Source organism: Pelobates fuscus, chromosome 3 (genome assembly GCF_036172605.1).
Source record: "Pelobates fuscus isolate aPelFus1 chromosome 3, aPelFus1.pri, whole genome shotgun sequence".
NCBI lineage: Eukaryota > Metazoa > Chordata > Amphibia > Anura > Pelobatidae > Pelobates > Pelobates fuscus.
In genome coordinates this window covers 347,135,595-347,152,068 of record NC_086319.1, presented here as the reverse complement: position 1 = coordinate 347,152,068, position 16,474 = coordinate 347,135,595, and the positions used below count along the sequence as shown (strand labels likewise).

General features: G+C 42.4%; 1 protein-coding gene across 1 annotated transcript in view; it reads left to right on the top strand.

Moving 5' to 3' along the window:
* The first annotated feature begins 11,373 nt into the window (after nucleotides 1–11,373).
* The window catches only part of MTMR10 (myotubularin related protein 10), a 91,585-nt gene continuing 86,484 nt past the window's right edge, over nucleotides 11,374–16,474 (top strand). The window contains exons 1-2 of the mRNA XM_063449145.1: nucleotides 11,374–11,655; nucleotides 12,026–12,086. Of these exons, the coding sequence (XP_063305215.1) occupies nucleotides 11,596–11,655; nucleotides 12,026–12,086 (121 nt within the window). The 5' untranslated portion in view covers nucleotides 11,374–11,595. The remainder of the gene's footprint in view (nucleotides 11,656–12,025; nucleotides 12,087–16,474) is intronic.

The following is a 16,474-nucleotide window of genomic DNA, read 5'->3' as shown; positions in this document are numbered from 1 at the left end:
ACGGTGTGATTTCCACGGAATTGCCGGCTCCATTTTAAGTAATAATTTTGTTCGGATAATTAAATTATGTGCTGCATATGATTATACAAAGTAAGTAATAATATGTTTGTTATTGTTGTTTTGTTAAACTGTAGGTGTCATTTTAAAAAAAACTTCTGAGTATATAGTATAATAAATCAGGCCTGTACAACCTGCACCACCTCCTTCCCCCCCAACCCCCACCCCAACTGTTTTGAACTACAGCGCCCATGTTTCTTTGAATGGAACAGATAGCTAGGGAATCATGGGAGTTGTAGTTCAAAACATCTGGGGGTTGTGCAGGCCTGTTCTAAATGATCACCTGATTTCTCAGCACTGTCACTTTAACTGCTGTCTCTGGTGTTCATTGGGCAATATGAACACTGGCAAATTATAAACAGATGTTATTTTCAGACTCTGCAATGTTTCATGTGGGTAAACAATATCATTACATAAAGTTCTCCAATTAATTGCAAGTGAAATTTGGACAGATTGGTAGGGAAGGGGATCTATTTAGCGTATACATTTGGCACACTAAAACACCCTATAACAAAGTTATTCAGAGTGCTTTTATTAAATGCTACCTTTTAAAATGGCTTAGTGCAAATTAAACACAGTTTGCCTAAAAAAAATAAAAATCTATTGCAATTAACTGGGAAGCATTTTTTTTTCGTAATTAAACATGTTTTATTGAGATTTTGTATAGCAATACGAAGGGAAAAATAAACAGGAGAGCCGTGGTATCAAATGGGTTTTTAAAAAGCAGGCCCCAATAATGGTACTTCATAAACACTAGAGAGAACTAAAAGTGCTGAGTAAAAGTTGAGAGCTGAGTAAAAGTTTAGCAGGAAAGAAGAAAGCTCCCATGAGAAGGAAACCGATCCAAGGTAGATGGAGAAATAAGGAAGGGAGTAGCTAGTCCTGGCCAGGCTATTTAGGGCACACCTAATTTTACAAATACTAATAATTAAATGTAAGCAAAGGTTGGTATGAACCTTTATATTCAAATATTTCTATTTTAATATCAAGGTGGAGGTTAGGAAGGATGGGTTTATTTCTAATGTTAGGCATTAAGGATCCTGTGAACCTTGATGCACACTTACCTGGAAGTGTGTTAGACATCTTGGACCATTTATGCATTTTCTAAATGTTGAGTATGTATTTTGAGTGGGTAGAGCGACAGATTATTTTATGTGTTTTTTTGACACGTTTTTTTACGAGCTCAGATGGTCAAATCTGGCCAACTTCATTGTTCGAGGCAGAGAGCTCGAAACACCTCAAACCACACTTCAACAGGCTAAAAAGTAACATTTCCAGGGGAGACAATTGGCTGATCTATGCTCGTTTTTTTCCTGGGATTCTAATTCCTTCACATATAGTGATGATATACCCCAATCACCCTCCTGAAGCCAAAATGGATCTGAAAACATGAAACATTCCTTTAGACTTATCACTTTCCTTTGAGTGAAATAAGTTTATTTATTCAGTTCTTTACCAAAGTAATCACACGTCCCTTGGAGATGAGCACCTATTTGTCTTGAAGGGTTATTCTTAGCATCATAACCACTACAGCCTGCCATTTTGCAATTAAGGGGCCATCTTACCTGGTTCCACCAGCTGCAGTAGCTAGATGCCACTGGTCATTCATTAGCTGAGATCATCAGCTGGCTGCTCTCAGCCAATACGTGCATCTCTGTTCATAGAAATATGCACAGAATTGATATTAGCTAGTCTGGAACTCTTGCATTTGGCTTGATGATGACTCCCCAATAATGCTGCTGGAGGTGGAGTTACACAGCAAATATGGGCATTATTTCAAACCGAAACCCTGCGCACACAGACTTGAGGTACCATGGCCACTTCAAATTACTGAACTGTACATAATGCTTAGAGTAACCCTATAAGCTACTGCATTATGCCTACATTCATTTGCAGACTACACCTCGGAGTTACATTTATTATTCTTAGAATTTATCTATCGGATTTTTTCTGGCCACTTCTTTTCCTGTGGTTTTTGTTATGTACTTTCACAACGCACACACAAACACAAGAAAAATCATTTAAAAAAGGAACTGTAACTAAATAAATACATAATTAGAATTTTAGTTTAACAATAATAAAAAAGGGAACTTGGGGCACACTTAGATCATGTATTTCTCAGCAGCTGTGCCGCCATAGAGACCAAAATTTCTACAAAATACAGATTAAGATAAAAATAAAAAATACAGTTTAAAATGTTCTAAGGCTACTTAACTCCTTAAGGACCAAACTTCTGGAATAAAAGGGAATCATGACGTGTCAGACATGTCATGTGTCCTTAAGGGGTTAAAATCACCTATCTTAGCAAACAAATGAGAGGATTCAGTTACACCATATAGCCATATCATGTTAAGCCTACTACTACTACATCAAAGTACTCAATATCGGTGGATCCTACACTAATTTTAATAGTTTTTTTGGGCGTGTGCACTGTTCCTCAATCTGTATTTTATTTGAAAGTGTAAAATATTTTTACGAAAAAACGGAATTTTCCTAAATATCTTTGTACCAAATGAAAACAGTGCGGCTGGAAAGTACTAAACCTTCCTCTTCAGAATTATGTTTCACTGAGCACAAACAATTCGATTTTAAAATTGTCAAGAATCACACGGATGCATATCCGCCGTATAAATAATCACCTTTGTCATTTTCTATGAAGAACAACTATAAAAACTCAATGGAAATGTGAGAAGTGTAACAGTTCTCCTATGATTGATAAGACTCTAAGGATTAAAGATAGAAAAAGCAGTTACAAACAAGAGTGTTTAATCTGGAACAGATAACATGGGGTCATGTTTTTGGAATGAGTATGATTGCACAATAAGTCGTCATGTTTTGTCCAGATGGGAAAGTTTATGGCTGGTGGAAGATGTGACGTCTTGGATGTGACGTGGCTACAAAACTTCATGAACCTGGTAAATAGCAACGATATCTACAAACACAAGGCAGAAATAAATGCAAAAAAAAAGAAAAAATCTTCAGTGTACAGTTGAAGTTGTCCTCTCTTCTCCAAAATAAAAAAAAAAAATAGAGAAATGTAATGTTTAATAGATGTTACCGTCACTGCATACCTACCTGTATCTTTTACCCAAGGAATTATATAAAATAAGCCTGCATAACATCTGTAATGTGAGTTTGCCATTTTAAGAGTGAAAGGAGATCTATTTTCATAGAGTTTAGTTTTTTTGTTCAAAATTAGGTTATCTCAGAGGGAATTCTTACAGTATAAGGTATAATATTAGCTAACCCACGTTCTGATTGGTCTACGTTATCGCTGCGACTCCAAACTGATAGAATATGGGGCTGCCTAGATGACGTGGTCACTTTAAGGGGAGGCATGACGTCAAGCAATTTAAATATAAAATACGCACCAAAAAGCAGGCAGCATTTACTACCACAAGAAACAGCATGTGTGGATTTCGGCCTGTGCAAACCAGCCGAGGGTGCTGTTTGCGGTGCCGAATAGTAACGTGCAGATTAAATGTTATAATCTTTAATGTGATTTCAAGCAATGCTAGTCGTGCCAGTTGCACTTTAAACATCACCTGCACAAGTTAGAGAATAACTTCATTCTAACATGTTTTATGAGAGAAATACATATGATCAGGTCCCTCAGTTCCCAAAGCCCCAAAAGGTCTGGTGCAGAAAGTTGCCTACCCTTGCCATATAGGCAAATACCCGTACTCAAACACTAACAAACATTTCTCTTTTATTGATTTGTGGCTCTGATTATAACAACATTATGATTCTGATTCTGATACAAATACTACTTGCACTGAACATGACCAAACTTTAAAGGGACACTCTGAACCCCCTAAAGAACTTTAGGTTGCTGAAATGCGCCATGTGTGAAGAGTGTGCCCTTTTTTTCAATGTACATAGGTACATAGGTACATAGGGTCTGACTGTCAATCAGAAAACAGATACTGTTACTTCCTGGTTTGTTTCCTAAGTGGAGCCAAACTCAAGAGACAGAAAAATGCTCAGAGCCTTACAAAGACTTCTCATTGAGCTGTTTTAGTGAATTTAATCTGAGGCTTAAATGGATTCTATAGTGAAGTGTATTCCTTACACCACTATAGGTCCAACTCCCCCCGCCCCCCTCTCCCGTCGGGCCTCACAGCAACAAAAAAGGGTTAACAAAACATTTCATCACTTACTTGATTTTAGTGCCGATCTCCCTGCTGGGCCCGGAGCACTTCCTTCTCCTCCTCCAACATCATCTGGGGGACTAGCATGGGCGTAGGAACCCAAAAAAATCTGGGGGGGATAGCATTTTTACTCGCCGGGTATATTCTTATTCCGTAAACTAGGAGTTGTTTATCCCATTGTACAGCGCTACGGAATTTGCAGTCGCTATATAAATGATTAAATAACAACATTAAAGGGTCACTACAGGGAAGGGGTTTTACTTACCCGGATACAGCGCAGGGATCCTCCTGATTAGAACCACCCCTACCCTTCCCATGAATATTAGAACCACCCATACCCCTTCCATGCACAAAAGAACCCCACCTACCCCTTCCACGCATTTTAACCCCCTACCACTTCCATGCATATTAGTACCCCCTAACCCCTTCCATGCATATTATAACCCACCCTACCTCTTCCATTCATATTAGTACTCCCCTAACCCCTTCCAATAATTTTTCTACCTCCCCCCTCCTCCCATCCATATTAGTAGCCCCCCCTAAACCCTTCCAATTATTTTTCTACCTACCCCTCTCCCCCTATCCTTATTAGTAGCCCCCCTAACCCTTTCCAATTATTTTTCTGCCATGTTAACTAACGCCAGTGCTGGAGTGCCGCCGTGTTTACATTAAAAGGTCTGCAGGGACAGGCTATAGACACCAGAACCACTACATTAAGCTGCAGTGCTTCTGGGAACTATAGTGTTTCTTTAATGTGAGGTAAATTAGAGATTAGTGCCACGAATAATATGCTAGATTTCCTACTTACAACCAGATGAGGATGATGATGGGCTCTAGCTGCAGTCTGGCTCCACTGGTCTGGTGTAGAACAGGCTCTCTGGAGGCTGTTTGTAACTGTGGTCCCAAAAATCAATGTTCTGTGAGAACGGGAATCAGCTCCATTTTTTGGGGGCCCTTTACACAGCTCAAGGTCTGGGTCCCAGGGTCCACCTTCACGTTCCACCAATGAGTTTGTTCACAGGGGGTGGAGTGTGTAGGGGATGTCCTGATATGTGTGTAAGGAATGCATTGTGTGAATCTGTGTTTGTATGTGTAAGGGCTGCAAGGTGTGATTCTGTGTATGTACGGGATGCAGTGTGTGCGTCTGTAAGGGGTGCATTCAGTGTGTGTACGGGGTGCATTGAGTGTGTGTAAGGAATGCATTGTGTGTTTCTGTGTGTGTAAGGATTGCATGATTGTGTGTGTGTGCACGGGGTGCATTGAGTGTGTGTAAGGATGAATTGTGTGTTTCTGTGTGTGTAAGGGTGGCATGATTGTGTGATTGTGTGTGTGTGTGTGTGATGGATGTCAATCTCTCTCCCTCGTCACTCTCTTTCTTCCCCTCCCTCCCTCGTCACTCTCTTTCTCCCCCTCCCTTGTCACTCTCTCTCTCTCCCCCTCCCTTGTCACTCTCTCTCCCCCTCCATTGTCACTCTCTCTCCCCCTCCCTTGTCACTCTCTCCCCCCTCCCTTGTCACTCTCTCCCCCTCCCTTGTCACTCTCTCTCCCCCTCCCTTGTCACTCTCTCCCCCTCCCTTGTCACTCTCTCCCCCTCCCTTGTCACTCTCTCTCCCCCCATTGTCACTCTCTCTCCCCCTCCCTTGTCACTCTCTCTCCCCCTCCCTTGTCACTCTCTCTCCCCCTCCCTTGTCACTCTCTCCCCCTCCCTTGTCACTCTCTCTCCCCCTCCCTTGTCACTCTCTCTCCCCCTCCCTTGTCACTCTCTCTCCCCCTCCCTTGTCACTCTCTCTCCCCCTCCCTTGTCACTCTTTCTCCCCTTCTCTCCCTCCGTCCCCCCCTTGTCACTCACTTTCTCCCCCCCGTTTCTTTCTTTCTCCCCCCTCCCTCCCTGTCGCCCTCCCTGTTTCTCTCCCCCTCCCTCCCTGTTTCTTTCTCCCCCCTCCCTCCCTGTTTCTTTCTCCCCCTCCCTGTTTCTGTCTCCCCCCTCCCTCCCTGTTTCTTTCTCCCCCCTCCCTGTTTCTTTCTCCCCCCCTCCCTGTTTCTGTCTCCCCCCTGTTTCTGTCTCCCCCCTGTTTCTTTCTCCCCCCTACTCCCTCCCTGTTTCTTTCTCCCCCTACTCCCTCCCTGTTTCTTTCTCCCCCTACTCCCTCCCTGTTTCTTTCTCCCCCCTACTCCCTCCCTGTTTCTTTCTCCGCCCCTCCCTCCCTGTTTCTTTCCCCCCTCCCTCCGTTTCTTTCTCCCCCCCTCCTCCCTGTTTCTTTCTCCCCCCTCTCCCTCCCTGTTTCTTTCTCCCCCCTCTCCCTCCCTGTTTCTTTCTCCCTCCTCTCCCTCCTTGTTTCTTTCTCCCTCCTCTCCCTCCCTGTTTCTTTCTCCCCCCTCTCCCTCCCTGTTTCTTTCTCCCCCTCTCTCCCTCTGTCCCCCCCTTGTCACTCACTTTCTCCCCCCCGTTTCTTTCTTTCTCCCCCCCTCCCTCCCTGTCCCCCCTCCCTGTTTCTCTCCCCCTCCCTCCCTGTTTCTTTCTCCCCCCTCCCTCCCGTTTCTTTCCCCCCCCTCCCTCCCTGTTTCTGTCTCCCCCCTCCCTGTTTCTGTCTCCCCCCCTGTTTCTGTCTCCCCCCGTTTCTTTCTCCCCCCTACTCCCTCCCTGTTTCTTTATCCCCCCCCTCCCTCCCTGTTTCTTTATCCCCCCTCCCTCCCTGTTTCTTTATCCCCCCTCCCTGTTTCTTTATCCCCCCCTGTTTCTTTATCCCCCCTCCCTGTTTCTTTATCCCCCCTGTTTCTTTATCCCCCCTCCCTGTTTCTTTATCCCCCCTCCCTCCCTGTTTCTTTATCCCCCCTCCCTCCCTGCTTCTTTATCCCCCCCCTCCCTCCCTGTTTCTTTATCCCCCCCTCCCTGTTTCTTTATCCCCCCCCTCCCTCCCTGTTTCTTTATCCCCCTCCCTCCCTGTTTCTTTATCCCCCCTCCTTCCCTGTTTCTTTATCCCCCTCCCTGTTTCTTTATCCCCCCTCCCTCCCTGTTTCTTTATCCCCCCTCCCTCCCTGTTTCTTTCTTCCCCCCTCCCTCCCTGTTTCTTTCTTCCCCCCTCCCTCCCTGTTTCTTTCTTCCCCCTCCCTCCCTGTTTCTTTCTTCCCCCCTCCCCTACCTGTGGCCGAGCTGTGTACTGTCCGCGGGTACAGGGAGCTTTTGTTTCCTGTATCCGGCGGACTAACAGGAAGTGCACACTCAGTGTTCACTTCCTTTTAGTCCGGCCGGGTACAGGAGACAGATGCTCCCTGTACCGGCGGACTATGCAGGGCTCGGCCACGCTACATTGAGGGAGTGACAGGAGGGAGCGCTGAGCGCTTCCCTCCTGTCAGCCCCTCTCCTCTGGCTGCGCCCAGGCGGTGCGCCCTCATGGACGCACCAGCCCGGGCAAAGCTGCAGCCGCCTGAGGCTCTCTGCAGAGCGCTCGGGCGGCTGCAGCAAAAGGGGGGCCGGCGGAGCTGGGGGGGATTTCCCCATTACCTGTCCCCCCCGCATGATTTGCTGGGGGGGATGCGTCCCCCCCATCCCCCCCGGTTCCTACGCCCATGGGGACTAGTGTGCATGCATGGAGAGCGCCACAAGTGCATTAGGTCCTCACATAGGAAAGCATTGCTTCAATGCTTTCTTGAAGGAATTTCACTGAAGCTGTTAAAGGGACACTATAGTCACCTGAACAACTTTAGCTTAATTAAGCAGTTTTGGTGTATAGAACATGCACCTGCAGCCTCACTACTCAATCCTCTGCCATTTAGGAGTTAAATCCCTTTGTTTATAAACCCTAGTCACACCTCCCTGCATGTGACTTGCACAGCCTTCCATAAACACTTCCTGTAAAGAGAGGCCTATTTAGGCTTTCTTCATTGCAAGTTCTGTTTATTTAAGATTTTCTTATCCTCTGCTATGTTAATAGCTTGCTAGACCCTGCAAGAGCCTCCTGTATGTGATTAAAGTTCAATTTAGAGATTGAGATATAATTATTTAAGGTAAACTAAATCTGTTTGAAAGTGAAACTAGTTTTTTTTTTCATGCAAGCTCTGTCAATCATAGCCAGGGGAGGTGTGGCTAGGACTGCATAAACAGAAACAAAGTGATTTAACCCCTTAAGGACGCAGGACGGTTCAGGACCGTGATCGGCATTTTTCCATTGCCGACCGACGACGGTCCTGAACCGTCCTAAATTTAAGATGTACTTACCCGATCGCCGTCGTTCCCCCGGCGAACGTCATACTAAGTGTATTTTTATATTAATATGTACATATATTAATATAAAAATACACTTATAATTAAATTACACACGTATATATATAATATATATAATAACTATATATATTGTATATATATATTATTATAAAATACAAATAAAAATTTATTTAAATTAAATTAAACATGTAAAAATAATAATACAAATTTTAAAAAAAATTATATATCTATACGAAATTTTATTCTAAGTGTATTTTGATATTAATATATATATATTTATATCAAAATACACTTAGAATGAAATTGTATATATATCTATGTATATATAAATAAATAAAAAGAATACAAACTATTCATATGTCCATATACAAAATTACATAAATAATTATATAAATATACACGTAGACTTCAAATATATAAATATGCATATATATTTAAATTCTACGTGCGTATTTATGTAATATTTTTACATAATTAAGTTATTTTATTGATTGCAATTTAAGGGACCTGCCTGCCAACCCAGGTCGAAAGTCCAGAGAATTTTATTTGCTATCACTGTATTTTACCCTGTAACGTTCTACGACACCCTAAAACCTGTACATGGGGGGTAATGTTTTACTCGGGAGACTTTGCTGAACACAAATATTAGTGAATCAAAACAGTAAAACATATCACAGCGATGATATTGTCAGTGAAAGTGACTTTTTTTGCATTTTTCACACACAAACAGCACTTTTACTGATGATATAATTGTTGTGATACATTTTCCAGTTTTGAAACACTAATGTTTGTGTTCAGCAAAGTCTCCTGAGTATAACAGTACCCCCCATGTACAGGTTTTATAGCGTTTTTGAAAGTTACAGGGTCAAATATATGGGTCAAATATTTTTACATTGAAAATGGCCAGGTTGGTTACGTTGCCTTTGAGAGCGTATGGTAGCCCAGGAATGAGAATTACCCCCATGATGGCATACCATTTGCAAAAGAAGACAACCCAAGGTATTGCAAATGGGGTATGTCCAGTCTTTTTTAGTAACCACTTAGTCACAAACACTGGCCAAAATTAGCGTTCAATTTAGTTTTTTACTTTTTTCACACACAAACAAATATGAACGCTAACTTTGGCCAGTGTTTGCGACTAAGTGGCTACTAAAAAAGTCTGGACATACCCCATATTGAATACCCTGGGTTGTCTACTTTAAAAAAAAATATGTACATGTGGGGTGTTATTCAGCGATTTATGACAGATAATAGTGTTACAATGTCACTATTGATACATTTTAAAAATGTATGTTTTGAAACCGCAATATCCTACTTGTACTTATAGCCCTATAACATGCAAAAAAATAGCAAAAAGCATGTAAACACTGGGTATTTTTAAACTCAGGACAAAATTTTGAATCTATTTAGCAGTTTTTTTCATTCACTTTTGTAGATGAGTAAAAGATTTTTCACATAAAAGTAAAAAAACATGTATTTTTTTCAATTTTTTCATCATATTTTTTCATTGTTTTAAAATTAAATTACATGAGATTATATAAATAATGGTATGTAAAGAAAGCCCCTTTTGTCCTGAAAAAAACAATATATAATTTGTATGGGAACAGTAAATGAGAGAGCGGAAAATTACAGCTAAACACAAACACCACAAAAGTGTAAAAAGATGCCTGGTCGCAAATGTACAACATCGCAAAAACAGTCCGGTCCTTAACCCCTTAAGGACCAAACTTCTGGAATAAAAGGGAATCATGACATGTCACACATGTCATGTGTTAACTCTTAAATGACAGTGAATTGAGCAGTGAAATTGCAGGGGAATGATCTATCCACTAAAACTGCTTTATTTAGCTAAAGTAATTTAGGTGACTATAGTGTTCCTTTAAGTTAGGCGAAGTTGCTTAACCACCAAGTACCTTAGACTTAGACTCCAAGGAAATGAGGGAGCATTTTGTTCATAATGCAATTATTTACTTATCAGGACACTATATTCACCAGAACCACTACAGCTTAATGTAGTTGTTCTAGACGCAGGCATAGGCAACCTTCAGCACTCCAGATGTTTTGGACTACACCTCCCATGATGCTTTGCCAGCATTATGGGTGTAAGAGCACTATGGGTGATGTAGTCCACAACATCTGGGGTGCCGAAGGTTGCCTACCCCTGTTCTAGAGTTTATAGCCTGTCCCTGCAGGCTTTTTCATGTAAACACTACCTAACAGACAATAGGTAGTGTTTACACTACTTCTTGGGAACACCTCTAGTGGCAGTCACATTGTGCAGCACAGGCATTTAGCGTTCCCACGCTCTGCATGGAGACACTAAACATTTTCCATAGAGATGCATCGATTCAATGCATCTCTATGACGTGATGCTGATTGGCACAGTGCTGCGCAGTACCCTCGCATTGGATTTGGTGGGATCATCAATTTTGAGTGAGGTGAATCCAGCCGTGATGGGACCAGAGCGGTGTGGGAAAAAACGTGAGTAAACTCACCTTCTCACTGCAAAGAGAGGGGGCCAAGAGCCTAAATAGTTTTCTTGTAAATTTCTGTTATTTTGTCCTGAAATGTTACATTTGCTTTGAATCTACTTTGAATACCTGATAATTCTAACTTCAGGATTATTCACTAACTAGCGAATTCAAAGTAAATGTCAATTTTAAGGGCAAAATAGCTAAACTCGAAAAAAAAATCCTCAATTTAGCTATGCCTCCAATACTGCTGCTTTGACATTAAATTTGAAATTGACGTTGAATTTCGCTTTGAACTCTCAGTTTTGGGGAATAACTTTTTTTTTTTTTTTTCCCTAATAAAAACAAATCACAGATTAGAACTGCAATCCAACAGGCGCTCACTAGAGGGCGCTGCAGAACCTGCTATCCCATAGATCCTGCACATGTGCACAGCCTGTGAAAAGAAAAGGGACAGACTCACAGGAAATCAGTGAGATTGCAAATACAAAGTGCGTGTGGGAGTGAGACACAGGGGGAGTGCGAAATGTCTGGCCTCAGAAACAACAAAAGCCAGCAGAGCTCAGCCATGGAGGAGGACTGACCCGGCACAGGCTGCTCTGAGATCCACTGGGTCCCTGGCTCTGCCTTCCCTGAGATTAAATCCCTGGTTAAATCCCCTCTCTGCACACAGGCACTGTTGCTTGTGGAGACAATGTTTTCTCTAAAACATTCCACCAAGCCTTCATTCAGATCCTACCTCCTCCCACCCCAGGTAAGTGATCTCACATCCACACAGACTGAGTTTAATTTCTGTTTATTTATATATTTATTGGGTGGGGTGATGTGGGGGGGGGTCTGCTATCCAGAAAGATACATTGTGTCTGTGCATTGTACTTTTATTGCTCAGTAATACAATAATACAAGGTGTAGTAGGCCTGTGAGTTTGAATTTAAACGAGGTTTAGTACTAATTGTGTTGCTTGGCTGGAGTTATACATTGTTATTTAGCTGTGTATTGATTGTCCAGGTCTCCTTCACAAGTGGGTATTGTCTGAAGTTGCAAAATAAATGCACAGCTTATTCAGCATCTATCTATCCATCTATCTATCTATCTCACTTAGAATATGTCATTTTGTTTTCCAGCATGAAGACAAATTGAGCCCAGAAACCAAGATTAAAACCTTGAAACCTGTGCTGTTGCCAGGTAAGCAGTGGAAACTCTCTGTCTGTCTTTATGGAGTGTCCGTACTTTTCTGCCTGTCGCTGTGTTAAGTGTAGGAAATATGTTTATCAGATGCTGACAGGTCAGATTATTTTCCATTGACGCTTGCGGTATACGCCTGTTAGGTAAGCTTTAAGTCTGTGTTATATGGAGGCGTGGTCCTCTTCTAAAACTGTATCATTTTAGAAGTTACTATGTTGTACCCAACTTTTCAAATGTCATGTTACTTATTTATCACATTTGATGTAAACCTTGGCAAAGAACTAAATAATGAAGAGCAATCACCATAGAAACCAATAAAATGTCTTTCAACATTTAGCACTTTGCAGGAAAAAATGGCACCTGCTTTTTGCCTTTATAAATCCCCCGCTTCCCTTCTCATATTACAAGGCGTAGTTTTTTTTTCTTAAAGGGAAAATATAGTGCTAGGAAATTAAAGTTGTTTTTTTCCCATGCATTTTCCCCCCCCCACCCCTCCCCATGGCGCTGGGAGGGTTAAAACCCTTCTGACACTTACCTGATTCCAGCGTCGATGCTCCTTGGCGCTGGGTTAGGCTCCTCCTCCACTGTCATCAGCAGCCAGTGTTGACCTAATACGCAGTAAATTCCGCACTAGGACTACGCCATATGAAGGCATTGCTTTCCAATGGGTTATAGATGACCCTGGATTTCCTCATGCAGAGCATGAGGACGTCCAGTGTCAGGTGACCAAAAGTCACCTAACAACCTGGAAGTGCCTCTAGTAACATCTTTATTTTTAATGCATCTTCAAAACCAATACAAAAATTTGACATCCATTATAGGAAATATTAAAGGGACTCTAAATACAACCAGATCACATCATCTCAATGAAGAGGTCTGGGTACCGTCTTTAACCTCACAATATTAAACATTGATGTTTTTGTAGGAAGTGCAATGTTTTCATTGAAAGGTTAAACACACCTCTAGTCGCTGTCCTTCCCCTGTTAGAACCAAGTCAGACTCTGTTCTCAATCTAATGCTGCTAATAGAGAGCGTTTCATAGGTGCAGTGTGGCACCTTTCCTTTGGGGAAGCATTGGATTGGCCAAGATCATCAATTGTTATGGGAAGTGGGTTGGCAGTGAGGAGACAAATGCGGTGAGGACTCAAATGTAAGTTTAAAAAAAAAAAGGGGTGGGTCACCTAAATAGTTATAACACTACGGCGTTGGTTATGCATGTTTTGTATTATTAGCACTGTAGTGTTCTTTTTAAAAGGATATTCTAAATACACTAACAATTAATGCTTATTACATAGATGGTAGTGCACCGGTATTCCAAGCACTCTGTCCTTGCATACAGTGGCTTATATCTGTGATGTCAAATGAAAACATTTTGTTTAGTACAATTTAACAATGTACCTAGGTTGAACCAATGAGCTTGTCTTAGCTCTGCTGAGCTAACCATATTCTCTTCCAAGAGAAGGTGGCATCCTTCGGAACACAGGTAAGTCATTTAAAGGGATGCTCCAGGCACCCAGACCACTTCTGCCCATTGGAGTGATCTGGGTGCCAACTCCCACTGCCCTTAACCCTGCAAGTGTAATTATTGCAGTTTTCCTAAAATGCAATATTTACCTTGCAGGGTTAAGTCATACTCTAGTGGCTGTCTATCAGACAGCCACTAGAGGGACTTCTGTGTTCTTAGAACGCGAAAAGTGTAATATGACGCTGGACGTCCTCACTCTATGTGAGGACCTCCAGCGTCGCCGAAATCCCCATAGAAAAGCATTGCCGCACATGCGCGTTAGGTCTCCCCCGCCGACGTCAGGAGACGTCAGCAACTTTGGATGGGGGGTGGGAGGGAGAGGGGCACTACAGGGTCCTGCAGTGCCAGGAAAACTAATGTTTTCCTGGCACTGGAGAATCCCTTTAAATGGACACTAGTCACCAGAACAACTAAAGCTTATTGAATTTGTTCTGGCGAGTAGAATCATTTATCTTCAGGCTTTTTGCTGTAAACCCTGTCTTTTCAGAGAAAATGCAGTGTTTACATTACAGGCTAGTGATAACTTCACTGGCCACACCTCAGATAGCTGTTAGACAACCTTCCTGGGTCATGGCTGCCTAAAACCTAAAATGCATCCAAACATTCAGTGTCTCCTCCCTCTGCATGCAGACACTGAACTTGCCTCATAGAGATTCAATTCATCTCTATGAGGAGATGCTGATTGGCCAGGGCTGTGTTTGAATCGTGCTGGCTCTGCCACTGATCTGCCTCTTTGTCAGTCTCAGCCACTCCTATGGAAAAGCATTGTGATTGGATCAGGCTACCACTTCTGCTGATGGCAGTGGGCAGGTCTAAAGGAAAGAGGGACTAAGTTAGCAGCTGCAGACTTGAATACAAGTAAGATTTTACTATATTTAGGGAGGCATGAGGGGACAAGGCTGGCTAGATGTTGGTTTTAACCCTATAGGGTCAGGAATACACTTTGTGTTTCTGACCCTATAATGCTCCTTTAACCATACTAAAATGCTTTGACTTCTAAACATGGGGGGAGCACGAGGATGATTCTGGCACCATAACCACTACAACTGACTATGATGGTTATCGTGATTCACCTGTTCCTTTAATCCATTGCTGTCCAAGATCTGACATAGAGTGCATGCTTATTTATTATTCCCACCTATCAGCTGGAATCTTAAGCAATAGTTAAATGAAATTGTAAAAAAAACAAACTGCTGACAGCAGTTGCTATATGACTTCCTTAATGACTCTCATAATTCCATAATCATTTATAAACCCAGCTCCTGTCTCTTGCCTTTCATTCCACTATCCTGTGCAGTACGAGGAAGGGATAGACGTGTGGCTGCTGATAGGCTGAGATTAAATAAGCTTAAGTTGTTAGGGGGTAGGAGTGTTCCTTTTAATAAACAATTCCACTCATCAAATCTAATGGGTGGAACTGTGGTTTGAGGCTTATTTACATATCTTATAAATCTACTGGACAAGAGGTTTATGAGAAAAGCAACAAAGGATACAAAAAACTAGCTGACTATAATGAGTGTTTTTTTTCTTCCTGGTGTGGGAAAGGTCTACTTTCATTTTATTATCAGAAGAAGGAGGAAGTTAGAAAATAAGTGTTTTATTCTATGCATATTTGTATAGTGCATTTAAAATGGGGAGTTAAATTCCAGCTGGACAATAAGTCCCAGTTTTGTGAGGGTTGGACCCAGGTCAGGGGGAAACCCACATAGAAGATGTGACTTGCATTGCTTGCCATGCTCATAGGGGTGGGCAGACGATAAAGGCGGACGTGGCCTTGATGTTGTATGCATTTGACGCTCTTGAACTGTACTTTATTGGAACTTGATCTCTGGTGCAGAGAACAAACTGGAGACCGGAGCCCAAATTCAGGACTGTTCTGCAAACCTGTGATTATTGTGAGTTATGAGTGACCCTTTCAGTGTGCCCATTTTAAAAATATTGCAAATTGAAGGTTCTTGAGCTATTTGTAACGGAGCTCCAGTACTTTAGGTGAGCAATGCTTAAGTGAATTTAGCCCTTTCTCCAAACACCAGACGACACTTAGCGAAGGGAAAGACATATACTTTATTGGGACAAATTTATAGGGACATACACAACAGGGGGTCATCAGCTGGGTCAATAGGTTTCCTCCCTGGCGCTGCTGTGTTTGGGGGATAACTCAATTAAGTGGGGAAAAAATTTAAAATGGGCACATTACAATTGTAACATTTAAACACAAGTTAAAACAGTAGATTAACAAATTATACATCCCAGGACAGGGCTAATGCCTACGAGAAAAGTGTCCAAAAAGCACCTGGATTGTCTTGGAGTTTCAGGCTCCCGCTAAGGAACAGCCTCCGGGAAAAAGTCCTACTGCCTTTGGACAAGGGAGCTTCTCCCTGGCTCTAGGTGTGTATTGATGGTTCTGCATCTTCCCCCAACTCCCCTCCAATTAGGGCTTGTGATGGAGCTCCCTGTACTTCTGCCAAGTTCACTTCCTAGGCGATTGCAGGAACCCTGGAGCGCTCCTTCCCCAGTCGCCACAGCTTGACACGGATCCTTTTGGAGCTTTTGCACCCGACCAGGCAGCAGCTCTTCTTCCAGGCAGGTATCATCCCCTATGCCTATTCTGCTGCAGCTCTGCTTACAGTGATTGAAGTTATTGAATTGTGGGCCTAGCTCTCTTGATTTATCCCAGGGCTACTGGTATTATGTAACCAGCAAACCGGTCTGAAGACTCTGTGACTAGGATCTCTAAAAATCCCCATAGGACACAAGTTCCCAAAGGAACTGACATAAACTTTACTTTTCTAGGGACTAGCCCATAGACTCATTACATGTAGATTGCTGTGACAATGTAAATAAAAATACAAATAACCAAATC